This window comes from Haemaphysalis longicornis, unplaced genomic scaffold (genome assembly GCF_048455015.1).
Source record: "Haemaphysalis longicornis isolate Haplotype H1 unplaced genomic scaffold, Haemaphysalis longicornis Haplotype H1 scaffold_1, whole genome shotgun sequence".
Lineage (NCBI taxonomy): Eukaryota > Metazoa > Arthropoda > Arachnida > Ixodida > Ixodidae > Haemaphysalis > Haemaphysalis longicornis.
In genome coordinates, this window is record NW_027526203.1 from 412,148,865 (window position 1) to 412,172,645 (window position 23,781).

At 49.3% G+C, this 23,781-nt stretch overlaps 1 protein-coding gene across 2 annotated transcripts in view; it reads right to left on the bottom strand.

The window, feature by feature from the left end:
- The window catches only part of Fus (epithelial splicing regulatory protein fusilli), a 129,662-nt gene that overhangs the window by 55,286 nt on the left and 50,595 nt on the right, over positions 1–23,781 (bottom strand). For both annotated transcript variants that reach the window (XM_077687008.1, XM_077687007.1), the window contains exons 2-4: positions 22,964–23,107; positions 20,273–20,489; positions 1,313–1,402 (exon numbers count right to left, since the gene is read on the bottom strand). In XM_077687008.1, the coding sequence (XP_077543134.1) occupies positions 1,313–1,402; positions 20,273–20,489; positions 22,964–23,107 (451 nt within the window). The remainder of the gene's footprint in view (positions 1–1,312; positions 1,403–20,272; positions 20,490–22,963; positions 23,108–23,781) is intronic.

A 23,781-nucleotide genomic window follows, 5' to 3' on the forward strand; every position in this document is an offset into this window, starting at 1 on the left:
TAAACGGCAGCTTTAAAATCAGCGAAGAAAAAAGGAAGCTCTCAGGCGAGGCAGTAACGACTGGTGTCCATACGGTGAAGCATAAATAAGCTGTTCTCCATCACCGCTCAAAACTTAACAAGTATGAATCGTCGTTACCACTGGACAAATGGTGTTTAACGATAGCACAGACAAGCTTACGAAACGCACGAGCGGTGATCTTAGCTATTTTCCCGCAGTGTTCGAGTTCAGACTTCCTTCGCGTGGGGGCTGAACAACTCAGAAGGGCACACAACAGCTGCAAGACCACCTGTATTGGAGAAATTAACCCCCACAGCCTTTCGGGGCACCTTCAGTAAAAGTTAAAGTACATCGTCTAAAGACACCTGTGGACCGTACAATCACATAGCATCGAATGAGCGCCGTTGGCAGAAACATTGCGCGTGTTCATATATACAAGAACTGTGTGAAGATCTTTCAGCTGTAAGCACTGTCAAACATTCATTACGGTGGCGCTCCCACTCCCTTGGGGTGCGGAGCCAGTCTGCACCATTTACACGGCTAATACATCCACAGAGAGGTCAAACAACGTTTTTCGTCATTTATTACATCTAGAGAAATTCGAGAGATCAAACATAAAAACTCTTATTTTACTTTATTTGCGCTTGAATTTTTGAAGAATTATAGGAAATTATTCGACGCAAATAAATTTGCTTTCCTGCGCGCTTAAAAGACATTACAAATGCCTTTTTGGCGGAAGTAAATTGGTTCCAGCCGAATTGATTTCTTCATATGCATGCAAGAGAGTCGCTAAAAGCTCTAAAAAAGGAAATTCACTAATAGATAACATGTACACGGCTGAATGCAGAATAACATCTTGCATACGCAATGACAATAAAGATATTTCCCTACGATCAAAACTTAGTTGCATTTTGTTGAGGACTTTTCGTTTAGTGAGAATTTCGTTATTTACTATACTATCGATGATGTGTATACGACAGGACACCCAGATGCATGGTTCCACATTTTTAACGTCCCATGTTTGTAGACGGCCATGTTTAGACCTCAGCGGCTAAAAAAAGTCAGCCACGAAATGCAGCCAAATTGTGATGGTAAGGAAAAAAAAGGTGTACTAGAAACTGCACAAGCTGGTCTTTCTCATTATGCATTAGCCATGCACGTGGAAGCGATACAGCGCCCACTCAAAACTGGCTACCACCCCGAAGAAGCGAGACCGCCAAATAAAAAAAAAATAATCGTTTCCGCAGAACGAAAGTGGGTAATAAAATGCAAAAGTGTTACCAATTTCAACAATTGGCTACGTTTCACTCACCGTCCATGTTAAGCCTTAAGATGACCTTAGCCATGTCTTGCACGTGACGGGTAACGATTTCGGCCGAGGCATCGGGTTCCAGGGAGAGGTCTGAACGTTCCAGTTAAGGATATCCATTTGCAGCATTCGTACACATATACAGCGCTAAATGCATTTAAAAAAATCAGCAGAACCTTGTGGATTCTGAGCATGTCGGCGTACAAATATATTTGCACTGTACTGGTTTTTGTGTTGTAGGAATAGCCAAATTTAGCAATAGTTCTGAAACCACAAAAATTCTATAGTGTGCGGAATCTCAAATTAAACAACTTCAAGATCCCTAGTTGGTAGCGCAGCTTAGCCTGTACAAGCTCCCGCGGAACCAATCTGAAGTCTCGGAATGACCCAGAAGAGAAACAGCGGTCTCGTTGGTCTACACCTACAAATCGCCGTGTTGGCTCAGCGGCTACGAAGTTCCGCTGCTGCGCCCAAAGTGCCCGGTCCAAAGACAGACCTCAGCGGCTGTTTATCTGACGGATGCGGCAAAAAGTAAAATACCTTGTGCGTTCAACATTAGGTGCGCTCTAAGCAATCTCAGGCATTTTAATTTAGCCTGGAGATATCCGTTACAATGCGCAGCGTAGCCCAAGTGCCATTTCCGCGCGTAAAAACAAAACAAAAAAATCGAAATTACAGCCGCGTGCGTACGTAGGTAGATCAGAGGAATTACAGGAATCTGTGAAGACATTTTAGCAGGGGCAGTGTAAGCCGTCTTAATAAAGCTCCGTACACCTCGTTTTTTGAAAGTTGGCTTCACTACTACACTGAAATGCATTGCTAGTGCATTGTGTCACGCGGTTTTTTTGTTTTTTTTTTCGTGAGAAGTCGATGGGTCACGTCGGCAAAAACTGGCGCGTCGGTCCGTCAACACCGAGTGAACGACGAACAGAGAACTACTGAGCGCACGTGGAGAGAGGGACGTCATTTCGGCTTCGAGAGCTCGAGAAAAAACGTCAAGGTGAGCCTCGAGCAGGCCTATTAGCCGCAATAAAAAAAAAAGAGAGAAAGAAAGCGTGACGCTACCGAAAGTTAAATTCAGCCAACGAAGAAACGAGGCTTGAACGTTGCAGGGGCTACCTGAACAGCACGGTACGGAGTGAAGAGTTTTTCCAAGCGCGCATTTTGTGGAGGTTCTCCAAAGCCCCGACCGTAGGTCAGAGCTCGCTCCGTTGCGTCTACTCCAGCACCGCACCACGAATAATTCTCGTCAATCATTACTTACACATGCAAGCCATTACGACCCGTCTGCAGGCATCTAATTACCTTGGTACATACTAACGCACAAAGCTAGTTCCATATTTGCTGTGCCACAGGCACAGCAAACCAGCCTGTGTATATATATCTGGGAGTGTGTATTGAACAAGCTTTCGCACGCAACTTACACACTATACACGTGGCCAGTCGTAATCAAGAAATTTTCGCGCATAAATCAAAAAGTTTCCCTTCCTGTTTCTGTGGTTGCATCTTGGAAAGTATGCAAAAATTCTTTGGATGACCACGCAAAGGTGATGCGATATCCAGCGGTAACCGCTTCGGCGTAATTGTGCCAACATTGCAACTACGACATGATACCGAAGAAAATTTTGATTCACGGCGACCATTGCGCGCACCTAAAATACGTTGCCGCAAAGTTGACTTTACGGCCAAAGCTGAAGCTAAAGCAAACCCAGGAATTCCTGACAATACAGCTTATGATGCAACCTGCATGTCGCTATCCGTGCGTCCGTATCCCACTGGAACTATCTGTTACGTGATTCCATATGATTGCGCGCGTCTGCAACCGACATGAGCCTGGCCGTCACGTGACCACACAGGTTCGCGCAAAAGGCCATGGCAAGGTCCCCGCAAGAAATTCTGCTCAAAAACTTTCCGTTGTATGGGCGAAAAAAGGTTGGGGGGGGGGGGGGGGGGGGGACCTGATTCAAAATTTGACCACAGACATAAAAGCACACCCAGCGCCACCTCACTCCTAGAAGTGAAGTATCGTCATTTCCAGGAGTGACATACCCAGACTTGGCGTTTATTGGTGACATTACTGCAGTGGCGTCATCAACCGTGACGCTTATACCTTGCGGTGAAACAGCTACGGGTGCGGAACTAGCGGATATCTTGTTGACCAAGATGGATGGAACGGGACAGAGAAGGCCCTAGCATTTCATAAATATTTAATGAACCAATGTTGGTTCACAGCCCTTGAAGAACTAATAATGTGCTTGGCGAAATTTGCCGGTCCTTTTTGTTATATAGTCTGCGAGTGCGTTGGTGGATATGCCATCTTCGACCCTAGGTACCATATGCCGAACGTTGACGCATGTGGGTGTTATTGGAACGGAAATCCTCGTGGTCCGATGTTCATTTTCATTGTCTGTCGACTGTACACACATGCACACATAAGCAGCGCATAACCAACAAGGAGAAGCCATCCTTGACAAAAGCAGCTTGGACCTAAAAGTAAGGAATCGTTTATGAGGGCAATAGATAAGGTGATAGAAACCAAACAAATACCAGAGGACTGGCTAGAAAGTACGATGAATTTAATATATAAAGTCAGAGGAGACAAAGCCAGTATTGATTCATACAGACCACTCACAGTAACGTCAGTGGTGTATAGATTCGTAATGCAGGCGATAAAATCATAAATTAAAGCATGGATGGAAGAAATGAAATACTTGGGGAACTGCAGAATGGATTTAGACAAGACAGGCGACTGGATGACAATTTTTTCGTGATAACGCAATGCATTGAAATTGCGAAAGCACAGAATAGACCACTATGGATTACGTTCATGGACATTAAAGGGGCATATGACAACGTAAACAGAGAACGGCTGTGGAGAATGCTGAAACTCCAGGGATTAGATGACGAGTTAATACAGCTCCTTATGGCGATCTATAAAGACACTAGAGTACACCTTACATGGGAAGGACAGAAATAAGCCCAGAAGGTCAATATCCATCGGGGACTGAAACAGGGATGCCCTTTAAGCCCAATACTGTTCATGCTTTACATGGCAGGGTTAGAAAAGAAACTGGAAGAAAGTCAAGTAGGGTTTAGCCTAACCCATATGCTGCAAGGCGAAGTGGTACAACAGCATATTCCGGGAATGTTATACGCAGACGACATTGTTCTTTTAGCTGATAACCAAACCGATATGCAGCGGCTAATAAATATTAGCGGCCAGGAAGCCACCGACCTCGGGTTAAATTTCAGTGCAGAAAAATCATGAATAATGGTTTTCAATGACGCTACCACTGACGTAGTGTCTATCCAGCAAGGCGAATTACCTAGAGTGAAGAAATATAAATATTTGGGAGTGTGGATAAACGAAGGGGATAACTACTTAAGATCTCACGAGGAGTAACTTAACGTTAAGGGAAAGCGAAACGCAGCTATAATTAAGCATAGAGCTCTGTGGGGGTATAACAAATATGAAGTAGTAAGAGGAATGTGGAAAGGAGTAATGGTTCCGGGTCTCACGTTTGCGAATGTTGTATTCTGCTTAAAATCAGACGTTCTATCAGGCCTTGAAGTAAACCAGAGAACGGTAGGACGTTTGGCCTTAGGCGCGCATGGAAAAACAACTAACGAAGCAGTTCAGGGAGATATGGGCTGGGCGTCGTTTGAAGTTAGAGAAGCACAGAATAAAATATGCTTTGAGATGAGGTTGAGGGCAATGGATCAACGAAGGTGGGCAGCTAAGGTTTTTAGGTACCTATACTTGAAAAGCGTAGACACGCAGTGGTTAAGAAAGACTATAAGACACGATGAAATACGGAAAGAACAGTGGAGAATCCAAAACAGCCAAGGTAACCAAAAACGAGGCAAGGCAGATTGAAACGAATAAATGGAGGGAAAAAATGGAAGCTAAAACGTCGTTAGAGATGTACAGGGCTGAAAAATTGAACATCAGAAAGGAATATTTCTACGACAATTCCCAGAACAGTGCTTTGCTTTTTGAGGGTAGAGCAGGTTGCCTGCGAACTAAGAGTTTTGTGGGGAAGTATTCACAAAATGATGGGGTATGCGTGGTCTGCGGAAAAGAAACAGAAACAATGCGGCATATAGTGTTTGAGTGTGAGTGTATCCATCCAAATCTACATGAAGGGAATATTGGGCTTCCAGAAGCCCTAGGATTTAAGGGTATCACAGAGGAAGTTAACTTCAAGGCTGCCGAATGGACGAAAATAAGATTACAATGCTGGTGGACGAAAAGCAGAGAGGGGAATATTGCCTAGGACAGTTACCACCTGTAACAGGAAAAAAAAGTATTTTGTGCCTAATAAGCTTTTTGTGCCTGCCCTAAGCAGCGCTAGTATTAAACCAAGAATGTAAAACATGGGTATATTAGTCCTTTTTGGTAAGATGACATGTCATCACCCCGCTACAAAGGGGAAACCAATAGCAATCATAATCATCACTACTCAAAAAAATAAAATCAAAATTCTTTCCAATGGATTCTAATCAACCGCTCATTTCAATAAATAATTTTCCAGTGACACTGTAATTTGCGTCACAGATATCTAGTGTCGTCGTCCCTCAAACACACCCAGAGACGAGCACGCACTTGCAAAACTGGATAACACCAGAGGCAGAATGAAGCGGCTGCACTAACAAATAATTAATATCAGTAAATTCCAGTAGATCAACAATTTCATCCCCTCAGTAAGTCCATTTCAATCGCTGAATAATTTCAGCCAAAAACTTTAGCTTCGGAGCACTAATGCACTAAAAACCTTAAAGTTGCGTCTTTGTAAGTCTGAGGAGCAAGGCAGACGTCTCAGAAACAGCTTGACGAGCCCATAGAATTGCCCTTAACACAGGAATTTGAAAAGCGTAATTAAAAACTTCGAGATATTTCAAAATTAATTAGCTACCTTAACTTATGCCATATGATCTTCTGTGGTCCACCGCAACCATACCCTTTTCCACACACCGCGTGAGCAGATCGGATGATGTACTCAAAAACAAATAAACGCTTTCCATGAATGGAGCGATCGATGAATGAATGACTCAATGGATCACTGTCGATCAACACAGAAACACATACATCCTCGCCGCCCGTTCTAAAGAATTCACGTAGGGTCGCTTCGCCACAGTACAGTCGTCCAGAGGCTTAGCTGGAGCAACGCTGTACCCACTTATCGTCTCCCCTTGCTTTGGGGTAAGGTAATATAGTCACAACTGCTGCATTTCTTTGAAGTTTAAGGGCGCTCTTAAGTCCTCCACATTTGTTTGAACAGTTTTTATTATGAACTATTGAGATAATCTACCCTAAAGTCAAATGTGATGCTTCAGCTAAGCCTGTGGACGACTGTACACATGGATGATAAATCAGTGCGGCCAAGGACGTAAATTTGACGCATGACGGGGCTGCTCACACGATTTGGGGAAAAAATGTAATCTCAAATGTATTACGCAATTCGACACTTCATGCTGCTGTTGCGTCATCTCAGATCACTGACCTCGATCCAAATGGAATGCAGCACTCAAGGAATGCCCGTACGTCGCCTTGGCCTCGATTCTCAAGAATGGCTAAGTACTGCCGTCAATGATTGTACTTCCCGAATTGCGAAGCCTAGAATACTATTTGACTGAACCCGTTGCCTGCGCAGGAGCACTACACAGTATACAAGCATAGCGTTTCATAATGATCATCTCCAGCACAGATTCAATTTTTGAAGCGAAGCTTTCTACGCCTTACTGATGGCGTCCTTCGTCCGAGTAAAACGCACGGCAGGAAAGCGATGTTGATGGTGATGAAATACACTGCGGGAAAGCCAACTTTATACACGCCTAAGAAAATCGATGACGATAATGAAATACATTCTAAGCGCATGCAGGAAAGCAATAAACACACTGCAGATAAGTGATGATGATGATGATGAATCACAGAGGCTTTGATTTTTTTTTAGTCAAATCGTACTCTGGGTTTCGACATTCGCTAAATTCTCGCCGTTGATAGCAGTTATTGGTTATTCTGAAGCGTTGTGGTGAAGCACGGGAATTTCTTAGAATGCACGCTTTGTCACTGCCTATAACTTCTCCCCACTTGATAACAGTATTGGTCGTACCGGCGCATTTCGGTGAAGAAGATTCATGGTTTGTTCGAAGAATGCAAAGATGTCTATTGGAGTTTAGGGGACGTATATAGGCTGCGAAATGAAGATTATAAAAGTAAGAGTGAAGCGCTAGAGAGCTCGCGAGGTTCCACCGCGTGTTTTTTTTCAGATCTCATTCTCACGAAGCGGTTCGTCCGAGAGACCGGTACATTGCTGTAGTCGTCCGCCTTGGCCTGTGGTCTGACAGGCCAGTCCCACTGCGACAGTGCAAGCAAGCAAGGTTCCGGCCAGTACCGACCCATTCCAGTAGAAAGCAGCTTTGCACACTTTTCGTGGTTGGGCACACGGGGAAAATCACGGTGTGTTCTTCGTCTAGTCTTATACAGACTCAGCGAGAAGTCCTAAATAAGTCATTTTCAATTACCGTCGGCTCAACAGGACTAACGGTCGTTTACTCAATACACATTTCCTTTTGCCTTTTGACATGTGTAGGGTGTTTTCTTGAGATATAAAACAAGACTGCCACGATCTCAGGCGAGTTTGACGATCCGCTACGAAGGTCATCGGGGTTTTAGTCTTTTGGCACGTGATTAGACACTACAGTCTGTAGCATTTTGTATGCCACATTCTTCCTTGAAAGGTTGAAAATTCGTGAACGGTACTCCGGTCCTTCCACTGGCACTTGTTTGAGCCGGAGAAAAGCTTCGAGGAGTACTGCTGTGAGGATACTTGAACAGGGGCGACACACATTGCGGGTCACTCCGCGACTACCTTTTGTCAGAACATCACAGTGGCCAGCAGTGTCGATTCATTTCCGCCCGAAGTGTCTATCGGCCGGACCGAGTCACGCAATGCTGTTGCGAAGAACACACACAACGATGCCTGCGTTCGTGCAAAATGGAGCGCAAGGGTGTATGCCTCTCGCCATTTCCCAGAAGTCTGGCACCAGCGCCTCAATAAAAGGCGTCTTTTATGCATGCCTCCAGGCCGGAGGAGTCTGTTGTTACGGGGTTCGTGAACATCGCCCTCAGCGCAGAGATTGAAAGACACGCAACGGGCCGTCTTTGGGCGCGTTCGTACGTGCACTGCCGCTGTCTTGCGAAGGAGGCGCGGGACATGCTCCGAAGGAAGCGGAACCGCCGGCGGCCTCCCCGCGACGCCTGCTTCGCAGGTCGACCCTGGGTTCCGGACATTCCGGTTTCTTCCTGGCACCCTTTCCTAAGCCGTTCCGTAGGCGAGCCAATCCAAGGGCAATTTGGCCGGCGGCAGCCGTCATGCGAAGCTGCAGGAAGCGAGCCTCCGGAGCAATGACCTTATTCTCGCACGCCGTCGGCGGCATCGACTGGCCAATCGGGCAGCGCCAGAATGCTGCCCCTGCGGACGCCCTCGATCGTCGGCGACGAGGAGGGCGCCCGGTCGCGCTCCGCTGCCCGAACGTGTGGCGCAGTGCGCACGTCCAGGCCTCTTTCGCAACTCATCTCAGGCGTCTGAAGAGCAATGCGGCGCCATAACAGAGTAACAGCGCACCGAGGGACGCTGTATGCCACGTCGCCAGTTAAGGGCACCAGTAACCTCGGAGGCAGAAGACTGCGCTGCTGGCCCGCAGTCTACATCCTTTGCCCCTGCAGTGTCTCTTGGTGTAGCAAGATCTGCTTATCCGCAGTGGTCCATTTGGCGGAGCTTCCCGCCTTTGGAGTTGTTTTCACCTTCATAGGATATCGGCGATGTTGGTCAGTCACGCATAGACCAGGCGTCAACCTGCGCAACCTCCGCAGTGGGTGCTGAGCAGAGGTCGCAGATTCGAAACCCGGCTGCGTTGGCTGTAACTAAAAACAAAAAAGCCTCTGCGTCGAGCTTTCGCTACACGCTAAAGATCCCCAGGTGGCCTAATTTAGTCAGCAGCCCCCCGCTTCACTGGCTTCACCGCGCTTTGGAACTGAAATTTCGAAATCTCAGTTCCAACGCGAAAAATTAGCAGTGGCTTAGCTCGGCTGTGCCAGGATATACGTAGCGTGAGCTAAGGTGCAGCTGGTTATTCTTAGGTTTCCTGGTTATCTAGGGTTAGCTGATTATCATGCTTACTGCTGCTAAAACGATTTCCAATCCAATCCAATTCAATCAAATCCAGTCTGGCGGCGGCTCCGGCGCGCCAGCTGTGCGCCGTGAGACGGCACTGCTCCTCGCGCATGCGCAGCATGGCTCTCCAGGAGCCACGCGAAACTGCTCAACCTCGGCCAGTGTAGCTCACGCTACAATAAAATGGCTAATCGCGTCCTAATAAGAATACTTAACTCGTTTTTGCGCCTAAAGATTAGTGATACATATGATAACAAGCCAGTACAGTGTGCGTGCGTGTGTTTGTGTAAACCGAATAAGCCTGAATCCTCGTTCCTGCATCCGTCTCACCGGTCTCTCTCAGGCGGAAAGAGGGATCAGGCCCACACATCCGTACTTTACAGACGTACGCACAACGAACGTGCGTGGCATGACGTCTGAGGCCGCTGAATGGGCTTCAGTACTTAGGCGGAACGCCAAATCTACTTAACCTGGAGTAAGAGGGAGAGAGAGATTGAAGCCTTTATTGAAAGCTGTTAACCTAGACTACAACCATTATACAAGCTACGCAAATTGCACACGTGCCAAGTTTACAACGCCGGAAAGGTCGATGAGCTGGCTGTTAGTTTAGCAACCCTTCCTGTTTTGTGTTTCAGTCACAGGGGAGAGGTGGAGGGCTACGCAGTGTTAGTGTTAAATTCTAAACAAAAAATGAAACTTCTGCATTTCTCTTTTAACCCGCATGCGACTGAATGGCTAGTACCTGCGTCCAAGGCAGATATTTTGGTGAATTAATAGACACGATGCCACGGGCGACTCGACTCAGAAATGTGATCTTAGCCGTGACTTCAAGAGAAACGCCATGCATGATCGCGTAAGTCCTCGAAGCAGGCCATACTTTTCATGCCATGCCGGCCATCCTTATCGGCCTATACCTTGCCCCGCTGATGCAGTGGTTGGTTATCTAATGCGTTGGGGCCAATCAGTCCCACAGCTACTCTTAGGAGAGCATGTTTGCCCGTGCGATTCGAGGAGTGAGCGAACCGGGGCTGCGGTAGACGGTTGGCCGACCCGCAGGGGGCACCCACGGCGTTACGCAAGGAGGCGGGGGCCGTACACCTGGTGCGGCCGACAAAAGCGTCGTCGGGGGCGACCGGGGAGGAGGGCCCGCCGAGCTGGCTGGCGGCACTTTGCGGCCACTTGGTTCTAGCGCCGTTTGTTTTGACTGCGTGACTCGGGATCGGTGTCAAGGGCGCACCTCCCCCTCTCGCCGCCGCCGAGCGGGCAATCGGCGCGGGTCAACCGACGGGGGCACCTTTTCTCCCCGGCGGACTGCCGAGCCCGAGATGCTGCACCCTCGCACCAGCAGGAACACCGACTAAAACGCGCACGCCACGCACGCGCTGCAAAATAGACCGCACGCCGATCACGCGTTGCAACGCCGGGGGCTGCTATAGCATGCGCGCCGGGAGGTCCCACAGCTCTTGCACGAACCGCACCACGCTACGGGTGGAATAGAATACAGCAAAGCGTCGTTATTACGAAGCCCAGGGCACAAGAAACTCACTTTGGTAAAAGCGGTAATTTGTTACGAACGGGGATGATTTGTCTCTGCGCTGCAGTTGGGACCGCGGACGACCGCTGCGGAAGACCGCGGAGGGGACCGCTGGAGTGAGAATTCGGATGCAGCGAGTTCGTTACGACCAGGGTTTTCTGCATTTCGAACAGCGTGGGCCCTCAGTCTGATTATATGTAACAAAGGCGGGAAAAAAACAATGACGGAACTTTAGGTCTTCCAATTTGGACGTGGAACTGCGCTTGATGCGGCTCCACTTTTGTTATGAAAAACAATGAACTCGCTGAAAGGACGAAGCAAGAACTTTCGGAGGAAAAGAATGGATTCGGACATCGAAGTTCAGAAGCGACCCGCTGCGGTGGCTCAGTGACTAAGGCGTTGTGCTGCTGAGCCCTATGGCTGAGCCCAATGACGCGGGTTGGATCCCTGCCGCGGTGGCATCTTTTCTGGTGGAGGCTGAAGGCGAAAACGCCCGTGTGTAGATATTTCGGTGCAGGTGGTCTAAGTTAATCCGGAACCATTCAATACGGCGCGCCTCATCGCCCAACTGTAGCTTCGGCACGTTAAACACCCAAAATTTGTATACGATAGGAGCGGTGAGAGGTCACTGGGAGAGGCCTTCGTCCTGCAATGGACATGGATAGGCTGATGAAGCTGATCATGCTCTTTCCTGGCGACCAGATGGCGCGCTCCTGGTGGCTGCGCCGCCTTGCCCCAAACTTCTACAGTCAATGCGACATTCGCCATAAGGGAGCAGCTGTGGCCGTCTGGGACATTGTATGGGAGTCGCACGTTGCAGTTGGCTGTTAGTTTACTCGTTCCTTCGTCCCTTCATGTGTGTGTGTGTGGGGGGGGGGGGGGGGGGGGGGCAGCCAATTTTTGGGACTGGAATTTATCAAGGTGAGTTAGTGCAACAAACCTTTGCTTGAACTCCTAGAGACGTCCGTCGTTCGCGCCGGTACAAACAAAACGGAAGCACGTGGAGGGGAAGTACACACGAGCGCCTATGTTAGCCGAATTTGTAAACTCTGCGGCGGCGGAAACGGGGCGCTGTTGAGCCCAAGGATGCGGCTTTGATGCCGGCTGCGGCGGTGGAGGCGGAAAAACAATACGCCCGTGTGTCGGGATTGCGTCGCCCTTTATAGAACCCCAGAGACTTAGTCCTTCATAGCCACTTTAGTACAATCCATAGCCCAGGTGGAGCTTTGGTGCGTAAAACCCAAAAAATTTGAAATTTTAGAGCTTGTGTTGCGCTGTCCCATAATCATGCGTCGCTGCCGTGCTCCTACTGCCTCGTTGAATGGCTGTTACAAACTCGCCCAGCTCCCTGCATTATTTTTGACATGTCGGCGCACTGCTAAGCCATGGCTGTAAGCGGCGCCAACGAATGATCGTCTCGCTGAGCTGACCAAGACAAAAGCTCCCGTGAGTAGTTTCGAACCCAAATATCGGGTCTCACGGACCGAGCCCGAGACGGTTGCTGCGGATCCAAAGCAACAAGCAACGGCAACGAGGCAGAGCGCCACGGGCACGTTGACCAGTGAGAAAGGGCGCGCGAGCTCTGCCGAAAGGCAAAAGGACGCGACGGGAGGAAGGGGGGACCGGCGCAGGACGACCGAGCGAGCTCGAAGAAAGGGAAGAGCAAACGAGCGAAAAGTTCGGAGACCTCTTGCGTCACGGCGACGCACCGGGAATGCGCACCAAGGCTGGCAGGCCGTACGAAAGCGAAAAGCGTCGCCAAACAGGCAAAGAGCCCGAGCAGCGCGAAGAAAAGAAGAGAGGCGGCGGTAATAACGAGTAGCGCTACGCTCCAGAGAGCAGGAACTGCAACAGTGCGCAGGGAGAGAGGGGGAAGGGTGGATGCACGGCGAAGAAATGCGCGAGGAGGTGAGCGCGCACGCGGCGTGGCTGATGGTGGCCGCCGAGGGTGCGTTGCCCCTCGGCGGAAGAAGTCGCCTGGCGTGCAAACACGAGGGCCTGTCAGACGAAAGCGCCGAAGCACCGGCGAGCACGAATTCGTGCCGTATTCTGGCCGCCGCTGGAAAGGGCAAGAAGCCCGGCGATCATTACGAGGTCCACTCGTTCCGGCGCCTCCATCCGCCGCGCGCTGATGGCCGCCGTCGTGATGGGCCCTCATAGCGCACCTTCGCCGCCGGCCCGTTCCCGGCGACAGCCAAGGGCTGAGCTAAAGCGGCCAAGTTCAGGGGCAGGAGTCCGTGACGAGACAGACGTGCTTCTGCGACGTCGCTGAGCCGGCCCCAAGGCCGTACCGGAAAGACAACTCGGAGGAAGACCCCCGAGGAAGCGCCTCGGGCTTTCTGCGACCGCCTCTTCCGCCCAGAGACGGATCTCGTATCAGCCGACCTCACCAAGATTGAACAGGTTGGGTGCGAACACGAAGGACGTTACCCTTCTTTCCCTACACGATGGAATTTCCGAAATACCTTGAGAAGGGATGCCACGTGCTGTTGAATGCCCCCAGAAGACGAACTTTAAAGAATATTATCTGCGGACGATGATGCCAGCACAGTATCGTATTAATAAAGGAGTCAGTGTCCCTGAGACACCATCGCTGTCTGGTGTACGCGTCTTAAGTTGCAATGGCAACTCGAGTTCTTTTCATATTAACGAAAGCATTGAAGGGCTCTCATGCAAACAATGAGCTAAAAAAGCGTTTCAGGCTGCTAGCTGTTCGTTCAACATTGGCAGCTGTACCATGGCCCTGCATAAATGCCATTTTTACGTCTTGAGTCTTCTTTTGTGTGTCCACCTTTGGTCTCTACAGTAGGCTGACCACCGAAAGAAGTTTTCGAGAGCTGGAAGGAAGCAAGGCATCGACACTTTTGAGAACAAAGACAGAAATGGTGGGGGTACGGACCCACACGAGCTTTGTTATGGTCTCTTCGTACGTACCTCCTAACATCGTGTGATGTTGAATATACTTGAACTTGGATATAAAGCACCGCATGGTTAGCTCAACGGGTCACAGCCTGTGATGTTCCGTGCGAAGAATTTCCCTTTTCCGGGGAATTTTCGCTTGTAATTTTGGCCAAAAGGGAAAAAGGGTATCCTTAATAGATGCAGGGAATTTTAGGAGTATTGGAGTAAAAAAAAATAATGTCAGTAAACCGGACCTCGCATAAAACGCAGACGCAGAGCGGGTTTTCTCGAGGGTTGGTGACGTTAAGCAACGTAAGCGCCATAGGCTGGCCAGCGAGACTCTGAATGCCACCATGGTAGTGCGCTCCAGATTCAACACCAAAGGGATTTGCTGCAAGAGCTTCAAAGTTGCGCCGAAGCACATCGCTCTTCACACACAGAACAACACCTGAGTGGGCTAAACGCACAGTTGATTTCATTCGGTACTAAGTCGGCGTAGTACTGAATCTAAGTCAATAAAAATCCTCAATTACTCAACAATGTCCTGCTCTCTGTCATACAGGTAGTTCTAACTTAGAGCTGTAGCATGCAAAATAAGCATGCTGTTTCGTACAAAACGTGAAAGTGAAATTGATTCTCTAAACGGCGTCTGCGTCCGGAAGGCTACGTAAAGTAGGCATAGATGGCGCTGGCTGACGCCCAGTACTGAACAGGAATTCACGTATGGATCTATCAGCGGCAAAAAAAAAAAAGAATACAGGGAAATAATTGCAGGGAATTCTTGAGAAACATGCGGGGCAAAGTGCTAAAAATAGGGAATTTCTAAACCTGGAAATGGGGATTTTTCTTTCCAGTACGGAACGTCACTGGTCACAGTGGCAGCCAAGTACCATGATCCGATGACAACGCTGAGTTTCAGGCGTGCATCACAGCGCAGTTGCAAAGTCGTCTTCATGGACAGCGGTAGTGTACCAAAGCGGGGACGCCACACAACGTAGTTCGATGTCGTTACGAACATTGCAGGTCTGACAGAGAGGGGATGTCACTCGGTGCGTCTTGTGCAGGTAGTCGTTGGTGGAAGCGACACTGAGGCATGATTGCCTCGTTACACTTGCTTAGACCATACGACATCCCGAAAGTGCACGCGGTTGTACAGTGCTTGGTAATTATTTTTAGCGTCTTGCCGTATAGTGTTTGTCCGTCATGACTGCCGCACCACAGAACATGCAAGCGACACGGCATCACGCCGATTGAACGGAATCGGGATGATGACTGGCTCTGGACGGCATACTCTGTTTGGTCGGCTGCCGCGTTTCTAATCACCCTGCAGAGTGCAGGTATGCACTAACACCACGACGTGGCGCATCTGGTAGCCGGTAACGAACTACGGACGGAGTTCCGCTCCCGCTCCTCGTGAAAGACAGTGACGGATGAGCCGATATTGGTAAGTGAAGAAGATTGAAGAAGATCAGGTTGAACACTGGCACACACCACCATGCCCGCCAGTCTGCGAAGAGGAAGATGTACACGGTGGCACGTAGCCATGATCGCGCCGAGATTGTGAGGAATAATGCGTCTCTCCCACTCTCCTGCAACGTGAGGACCGCATCGTGAATTATTTTGTAGCTTTGTGTTTATTAATATGCCTACCATCACATTGTCTTTCCTTACCAATTGCCTAGAAATAGCAATAAACCCTGAATATCTTTATTTGTTTGCCTTCTCACCAGCGTAACTGTTCGTTCAATCCTGTTCATCCACCTCGAGTACGTAACCAGGCAAGTGTTTAGAGGTAAATGGTTCAGTGCGCAACCTATTTGCGTCATATCTTCCAGTGATTTGTCCTTGGTGTAACTAAGTAGCGCCCTTTTGAAACCACAAACGACGATCAATCAACTACAGCTCCCGCCAACAATTTGCAACCCTTCCAGCGCTGTTGTTGTGCTCAGGTGAATGTAGAATCGGGCTTCAGGTTTGAAACTACTCCCCCACTCCCAGATCACCGTTCTTGTTCTACGACTCACACTGTGAAAGGTGCACTGCCTCAGCGCTCCAGCTGCGAAAATACAGGTTGTTTAGAGGGAATATAAGGAGACTATTTAGATCGGTTGTGTTATCGTATTATCTCCTCGCAAGCAGCCTTCAGAGCCTTGCACCGAGCTCCTCCGGTGTCTTCAAACAGCAGGGCGCTGCTGGTGGGAGCCTGACGAGCGGCTGTCCGCGCTGGTCAGGGTTGCCGGGCGGGTGATTCAGAAAGAAGCCGGCCCCCGCCGCTGGACGCACGAACTGCCTGCTTCTCGTCGCAAAACAAATAAGGCCCACGCCCAGCCAAAGAGGTCCACCGGGCGTCCAGGACAAAGGCGGGCTTTCCGCGCCGGACAAGCCGCAGGACTTCCTGCTACGCAACAGGTTCGGCCGGAGGTCCTTGAACCGGCCCCCCCTCGCCCGGGTGGAGCGCGAAGCTCGCTCCGGGGGCTCTGAGTGCGTACACGCTCCGCCGCGCCCGCCGCCGGCACCAGTTACACTCGGTCAGGCCAGCGACAACGCTGCGACACGAAAAACTGGTCTCACCTAACCAACGACTTCGCCGGAGAACGTTGTTTGCGCCGATTGACCACAGGTTGACAGCTTCGCGTGGATTAGCCCGAACGCTTGTAATTTGTAAAAACAATGCTTCGGTTTGAGTTGCGCAGAAGTTCCCAGCGAGAAAAGTAAGCATGGTAGTGGGCACCAAAAACGACACCGAACTGCGGCGGAAGGGCCCAGGCGATAACTGACCAGCCCCACAAAAACGAGTGCTAACGAGCGGCAATCGTTCGATTGGGAGCGGGTGGTCAGCAGCATTGACAAGCATAAATCAGTGTTCTCCTGCCATGTCCAAGCCTACTGCCTTAGAAACAATGCTACCCGACGTCGGTGCGTGTGCACAAGAGTCGTTATAAGGCAACCTCCACGCGAAGGGGCCATGTGTGCCAACTAACCCAGCAGCTGCACACGGACTGTGTACACTAACAGTGGCGTACGGAGATTTATATCATAGAAAAAGTTACACGCCTGGCTTGGAGCAAAAAATTTGTCCATACGTAAGCACGTCCAGGCATGTCCATCACCCTCACGATTATCGAAGTGAGAAGGAATCGCCTCCTCAGAGGTGCACTTCCGAGAAGAATTCTTTGGGTTCTCTGTCATCATCAGAACCAGTTCGGGGTCACACTTTAAAGCTAAAAAGCTAGGAAGGCTAGGTGCAGGGCTGTACTTTCGGGCCAGAGAAATGTCATTTCCAATATGCAGCGCTGGAGTGAGGTGCCGAAAGATTCGAGGAACGAGGAGCGATATATATCCGGATACAGGTAAGGACATGTGCAACCATACTAAGGTGACTCTCTGAGGCACGAAGAGTACTACACGATCTGGTATTCTTGCTGTGGCATTCGGCCGCAGCCCCCTAGGAACCGAAAGCTGAACTCATGACCCCGAGACCCCAGCTGCTGTAGAGCACCTGACCAAGGCGGCGGTCGAGTCAGCGATACCTCAGAGAGGGCTAAGAATTTCTGTTCCGGACATGCCGCCACTGGGGCTTGAATCTGGCAACGCTTAATACTAACACTCCATCGAGCGCCGGTAACTTAGCGGTGCTACAGTGGAACCGTCAGGCGTGAAATGGAATATCATAGCATACGCAATGTTAGCAGAACAGGTGGGGGCTTTCAGGTATCGGATGTCTGGCATATTCTGTGCTGCAGAGGACGTAAATAAAGGATCTCGGGGTAATTTTCTTGATCTACAAAGAGATAGGAGGGTATAAGGGAGAATTCTAAACCATTAGCGTCAAGGCCACAGCCATTGTGATCATGAAAAGTAGGAGGCACACAGTAAAGGTAGTGCAAGCCTATGCACAAACATCTTACCTACTGTTATAAGGCTGTTGATAGTTTCTACGAACATGTCAAATCGGCAATGAATAAGGTTAAGTTCTCAGTACACTGCTGTGATGGGATAGAAGCAGGCGGGTGAACGCGCAGTGGGAAACTTCGAAATAAACATGGCCGATGTGATGTCTCGTTGGATTTGTGGAGAGAAACAATCTGAGGATAATGACTGCACTCTTCTGCAAACGAAAGAACAGAAAATGATCATAGACAAGGCAAAACTAAAAATGAAATCGACTTCATTCCAACTGTCGGTCTAAGCATTGTACAGTATGTTAGGGTTAAAAATGTGATCTACCAGCCTACTCCTTTGTTGGATACAACTTGTTTACCGATATATTGGTTAACCATATCAGTAACACCCTACATTTTGGACAACAAAGGAAACAGGCTGCACTTAGGAAGAGCGACCTAGCAACGAATCACATTCGTTCTTTCAACCTGGAAATGGAGAATCCGCAGAGTAAAAAAAAACTTTACCATCCCGTACTAACGAAAGTTAAGAGAAGCGCGAAAGCTTTCCTACATCAAAAGTGCGTCAAAACCGTGGCTAAAGGTGCGTTCAATCGATCGTCAAACTTTTAAAGACCCAAATCGCAAACGAAGAACGAAACCATGCGACGATTTTTCGCGCACTAAGTAAACACATCTACGAACGATGTATGCCAATACGGGTTTATGAGATGAAGGTATACTGTTGTAATCCTCCTTCATGATCGATGCGTGTATTGTCTTATCTAGAACCGTTTCTTTTCGCAATTTTCTAGTAACCATTTTAACACACGGGAAGCCCGGTTTCACACACGCGCCGTGTGTCCAGGGATCTTAGTAGAGCTTTTCGGTCGACCAACCGTTCTATGGGGAAATGCACTAGTCTTTGACAGGACGACATCGGTCCCACTAAGAAAGATTTCGCTTTAATAAGCCTCTTTACATGGCACTTAAATATTACGAAAAAGCCTCTCATTCGGTAGAAAGCCCGCACTGATGGAAGCATGGAGAGAACAGGTAGTAAAAGAGACATACTACATAGCATTGGCGTCGGCGGGATTTTGTCTTGAAGGGGGCAAACCCATTGTATTGAGGAGAAAGAGGGAGAGGGTGAGGGGGCGGGCAATTGTTATGGGGTGGCTTGGAGGGGGGGGGGGGCAAGGGCCCCTTTTGCACCCCCCCCCCCCCCCCCCCTTGTCGACGCCATGCAACATAGGGTTCCTGGGAAGCACATACAACGAACGTATACGGACGGCAACGCTTCATAAGAAGAGAGAGAAGTTCTTGTTCCGAACGGCGTCAGGCAGGGAGACATCATCTCACCGAGATTATTTACAGTATGTCTAGAGGGAGCTTGAAACTCGATTGGGCCCTCAAAGCTTGCGTGCAGGGCGCTGCTCATCAACCCCGTCTCTCTTTCCCTTGTGCCAAAAAGAACTACGAGCACAGGGTGGAACTCCACAGGTTGCTCGTCGCAGAAGATACTCGTTTTAGTTTCTGATTCACTTATGTTGCGATTTTCTTTGCAGCACCCATCGAATGCTTTTATTGCCGCTACTGAAACTAAGCCGGTCAATAGTGGCGATAGCTTGTGTGACGTTATAAAACACACAAATTATTGGCTTGAACTTTCAAAACACCGGGGAAGAGAGAGAGAGAGAGAGAGAGAGAGAGAGAGAGAGAGAGAGAGAGAGAGAGAGAGAGAGAGAGAGAGAGAGAGAGAGAGAGAGAGAGAGAGAGAGAGAGAGAGAGAGGAGGGAGGGAGGGAGAGAGAGGAGGGAGGGAGGAAAAACGTTTTGCGAGAGCTTATAAGTTATCTGATGACCAATTTGATCTTAGCCAAAAGGTGTCTGTGGTATTTCGCAGTCACCTAGTCAAATGACTGTGCGCTCTTATTAATCATACTCTAAAAACATTTCAAATGTCGAAAAAAAAATGTTCGAAAGTTAGTGTTATACTAGGGCCGTTCCGGCTTCAGTTGGCGAAAAACTGTATGAAGTTCAAGGCGGTGTCTTTTTTAATGGTTGAGAGTTACAGATACGTTTGAAAATAAACAGAGGTGACAGCGATAATCCGATGCAGATATCCTGAGTAATACATTTGTCATTCTGGGGTCTGTAAAGTTCATTGGGCATTTGTGTTGTTTTCCTCAACGCTTTCGGGACGAAACTGCGCCGCTTAGGGTCATCGGTACAACTCATCCGTGACGCCCATTTGACTAGACAACCACCCTGACAAAAGCGACCTGTTTCTCTCCCCTTGGCAAGCGTTAACGCGAAGCCGGCCTAACTCTCGCGTACCTGTGCCGCCGAGCCTACCTTGTTCCACAAATGCGCGACTGCAGCGGCACAGGCATACGCTGTGGTGCCGAGTAAGACGCTTATCGGCCGATCAGCCCCGCGCGAAGCGGGCCCCGAGCAGGCAAGGATACAGGTCAGCATGTCCTGGACCGAGTCGACCGCCTTGCCGTAGAAGGCCTGGAACTCCTTTCGCAGGTCGAAGAAGTGGTAGAAGGCGTCGGGCAGCAGGACGCCGTGCCGCACCGCCTCTGGGTGCAGGGCCTGGCGCAGCGGCAGCTGGCCATCCGTGACGAAGTAGAACTGGCCGCCGGCCTCGGCCTCCAACCGGGCCCTGGCCCACTGGCTGAACTGCAGGATCGGGCCGCAGCCGTCAGGGCACGCACCGGACCCTACGAGGGCTTGCACGCGCACGTGCTCGCACTTGGCGCCCGCGACAAGGCCCATGAACCTCACCACGGAGCAGCAGCACAACGGGAAGGCAGAGAAGGAGCGACACCAAATCGGCTATAGAAATGTTACCGCATTAAAAGCTCCTTCCACCTTGCAGCGGGCTCCTCCGCACCACAAGAGGGCGCGCAAGATGGGAGTGCTCTGCTCCTGCTCCAGCGTGTCCCTATAGAGCCCCTTCCAAAGCCGTGAATACCGTGGCAGCTCAACCAACTTTTCGAGGCACTGTCTTTTAGTTCTTGGCTGAATAGGTACTGAGTGACACGGCAACAACGGAGACCCGGGGCCGAATTCTCTAAAAAACGGGCGTCGCTTTGAAACGACGGGGTAGCGCCATTGAAATGTATGTGTTCTGGGGTCGGGGCCGCCGCTTTGAGGTGGGCAACATGAAGATGAGCTGCAAGAAAAGCACTGTGGCAAGGACGCGAAGCGACACCCACTGCCCTCCGTCGTTTCACTTGTCGCTTCGCGTCCTTGCCGCTGTGCTTTTCTTGCAGCTCATCTTCATGCTGCCCACCTCAAAGCGGCGGCCCCAACCCCAGAACACATACATTTCAATGGCGCTACCCCGTCGTTTCAAAGCGACGGCCCGCCGTTTTGGAGAATTGGCCCCCTGGTTAGTCGGAGCACGATGCCAACGCGTGCTATTTGCAGCCTTCATTAGTAGTTTAAAGGCGCATAAAAGGTCCTCCGCTCACAGGCGTACGCCTTTCAAGGAGGCAAGCACACTGTTCCTTATATTAGAGAGGAGGAGGAGAAGCATAAGTGCTGATGGCAGGGCACTCGCCCGGTGGAGAGAAAAGTTATCTCACTGGCGTCTTTCAAGCATGAGAACTCACCTTTCCTTGTATTAAGTCCACTATTTAGTCTTGTTACCGCATAGTTGCAAGTTGGACGCCACTAATTCGCGTCATTCTACTGCTAGAGTAACTTCACGTTGTTTCATCCTTGCTTTGAGGCTCTATTTAGTGCAGACACGACCTGTTAGCGGCGTACATTGACTCCATATGAAGACCTGAAAGCTTACCAGAAACGCCTTATCTCTACAAAACGATATGCCTCCAAAAACGCGCCATCTTCTGGCCTTCCTCGCTGACGTCGACCTCTTGCATAGGCCGAGTGGTCATGAGTTGTATAACCCAGATATAGCATTTTATCCGTGCTTTTCTAAAGTCCGCCGTGACGAGATTTTGCTTGTAAGGTTAAAACCCATTACAATTACAACGGCAGGTCAATTAATTGCAATGTTCTTGCCTTTACGTTTGCGGAATTTATGACGTGGTACGCAAATTAACCCACTAATTGTACGTAAAGGCTCAGGTTGAATCTCTCTGAAAGCATCCCACAAAATATTCCCGTAGGCACGAAAAACGGGAGTGTTAAAAATAAGCGGCTTGTTTTCGAGCTTTCTCAGTTGGGACGTGCGTTAGCAGGTACTCATCTAGCGTGGATTGGTCAACGTTGCCGTACCTGTAACCGGTTGCTCTCTTGCCCTGGTAATTCTACTGGCAACATAGTTGTGTCTCAGAAAAATTAAGCAGTATGGGCAATACTTCGAAATTAAATAACGGGAGACGCTGCAGATTTTCTGTCTGGAACCATACCTGGTGAATATATTTTATGTAACGCTGTATGCCCTGCCATGCTGCGGATCACAACATTGCATAACACTCGTTCGCAGTAGGTGGGCCAGTCCTATTCCAATCTCCGTTAGAAAAAGGTAAGCATTTGCTCCGAAATTACCCATAACATACCTTCCAGGTGTAGCATGTCCCACACCTCTATTCCCTTGTACTATGACCCTTTATATCTCTGTCTTGTGATTGTCTGTATGCGCGTATGCACGCAAAACACATCGCAGAGATAGCTGAAATGCGGCTTTCACTTTCGCTGAGGGTCTTTTTTGTATTTTTTTGTATATCAATAGTCAGCAGCAATCCGTTCCTCTTTTTAGTCATGCGAGAACGCTCTAATGCGCATTGTACAAGAAGAAAGTGCTACGTCATTCGCACCACTCTATCGCGATATGGAGGGCTCATCCTTTCTGAGACGTGACGTAGTGCAATAATCTGCACTGAAAAAATCTGGATACAATCCGAAGCCCTGAAAAGTAACTCTTGGGTCTAGGCGTTTCACCGAGAGCACACTAGGCCAGCACTGGGCGTGGTACAAGCGCAAGGAGCACAGTCTCATCTGTGCCCCGGTAGACACGCAGCTTAACGAGACAGAAGTATGCGCAAACACTCGACGCCGTGCGCCGACGGGGCCCAGCTCTTGAATTTTCGAAGGGGCGTCGAGGTATGCGCCGTGGATGCTCTTCGAGAATCGGAACACGCAAAGTGGGAGGAGACAAAGGCGACAGGCTCATGCGTTACCTGATCGATCACTTGCTCCAGGGGCACCGCGTTCTTGAGCTGTTCTTCAGAGATTCCGTACTCGGTGCGACATGATTCTGAGATGACGTTCTCGTTGACGTCGCAGGAGCGTGGTTTAACCAGGTTCTGCTGTACAGCCACCACCTGCAACATTCGAACGCAGGAGAGCGCCAGTTACGAGACATGGCGACAGAGTAGTCCAGATACGCTTTGAGCGTGGGACACGTGCCTCCGCACTCACACGAAACACTGTGTCACGAAAACCTTTTCTCAAACAATCGGTAATCATATGCGCAGCTTGGGGGTCTTTTGTTTACAGGGTGTTTTTATTTTTTATTTATTTATCATATACTGGCAGCCACCTGTTGGCAGCCAGGGCAGGAGTGGCTACATATTTATACATTCAGCACTGTGGTGCAGCGGAGAACTCGCGTAGTACAGCGAAACACGTAACCGAACAAGGCAGCACAAAGTTTCCCCAGTAGAAAGAAACAAGCAGAAAAAAAAAAACGCGTAACACTCCAGACAACAAGCACTTTTGGGTAGGTACATCCCGACTTCCAAGAAAATACACACAAGTTGAATTGTACACAATGTTTACCCAGCTTGAGGCTTACCCAGCGGAAGGTCATGTACTCTGCCTTAACAAGATCCAGTATTTCAAACAATCAAATGACGTGTTTCCCTCGATGACCATTGAGGTATGACTAGGACATTTATTATCCAAAAATTATAACTTATGATGAGCCCATGAAGTATGTTCATGCAAAATAAAAAATTGAAATGAGCCAGACCTCCTGCTCAGCACTTCGGCTGAG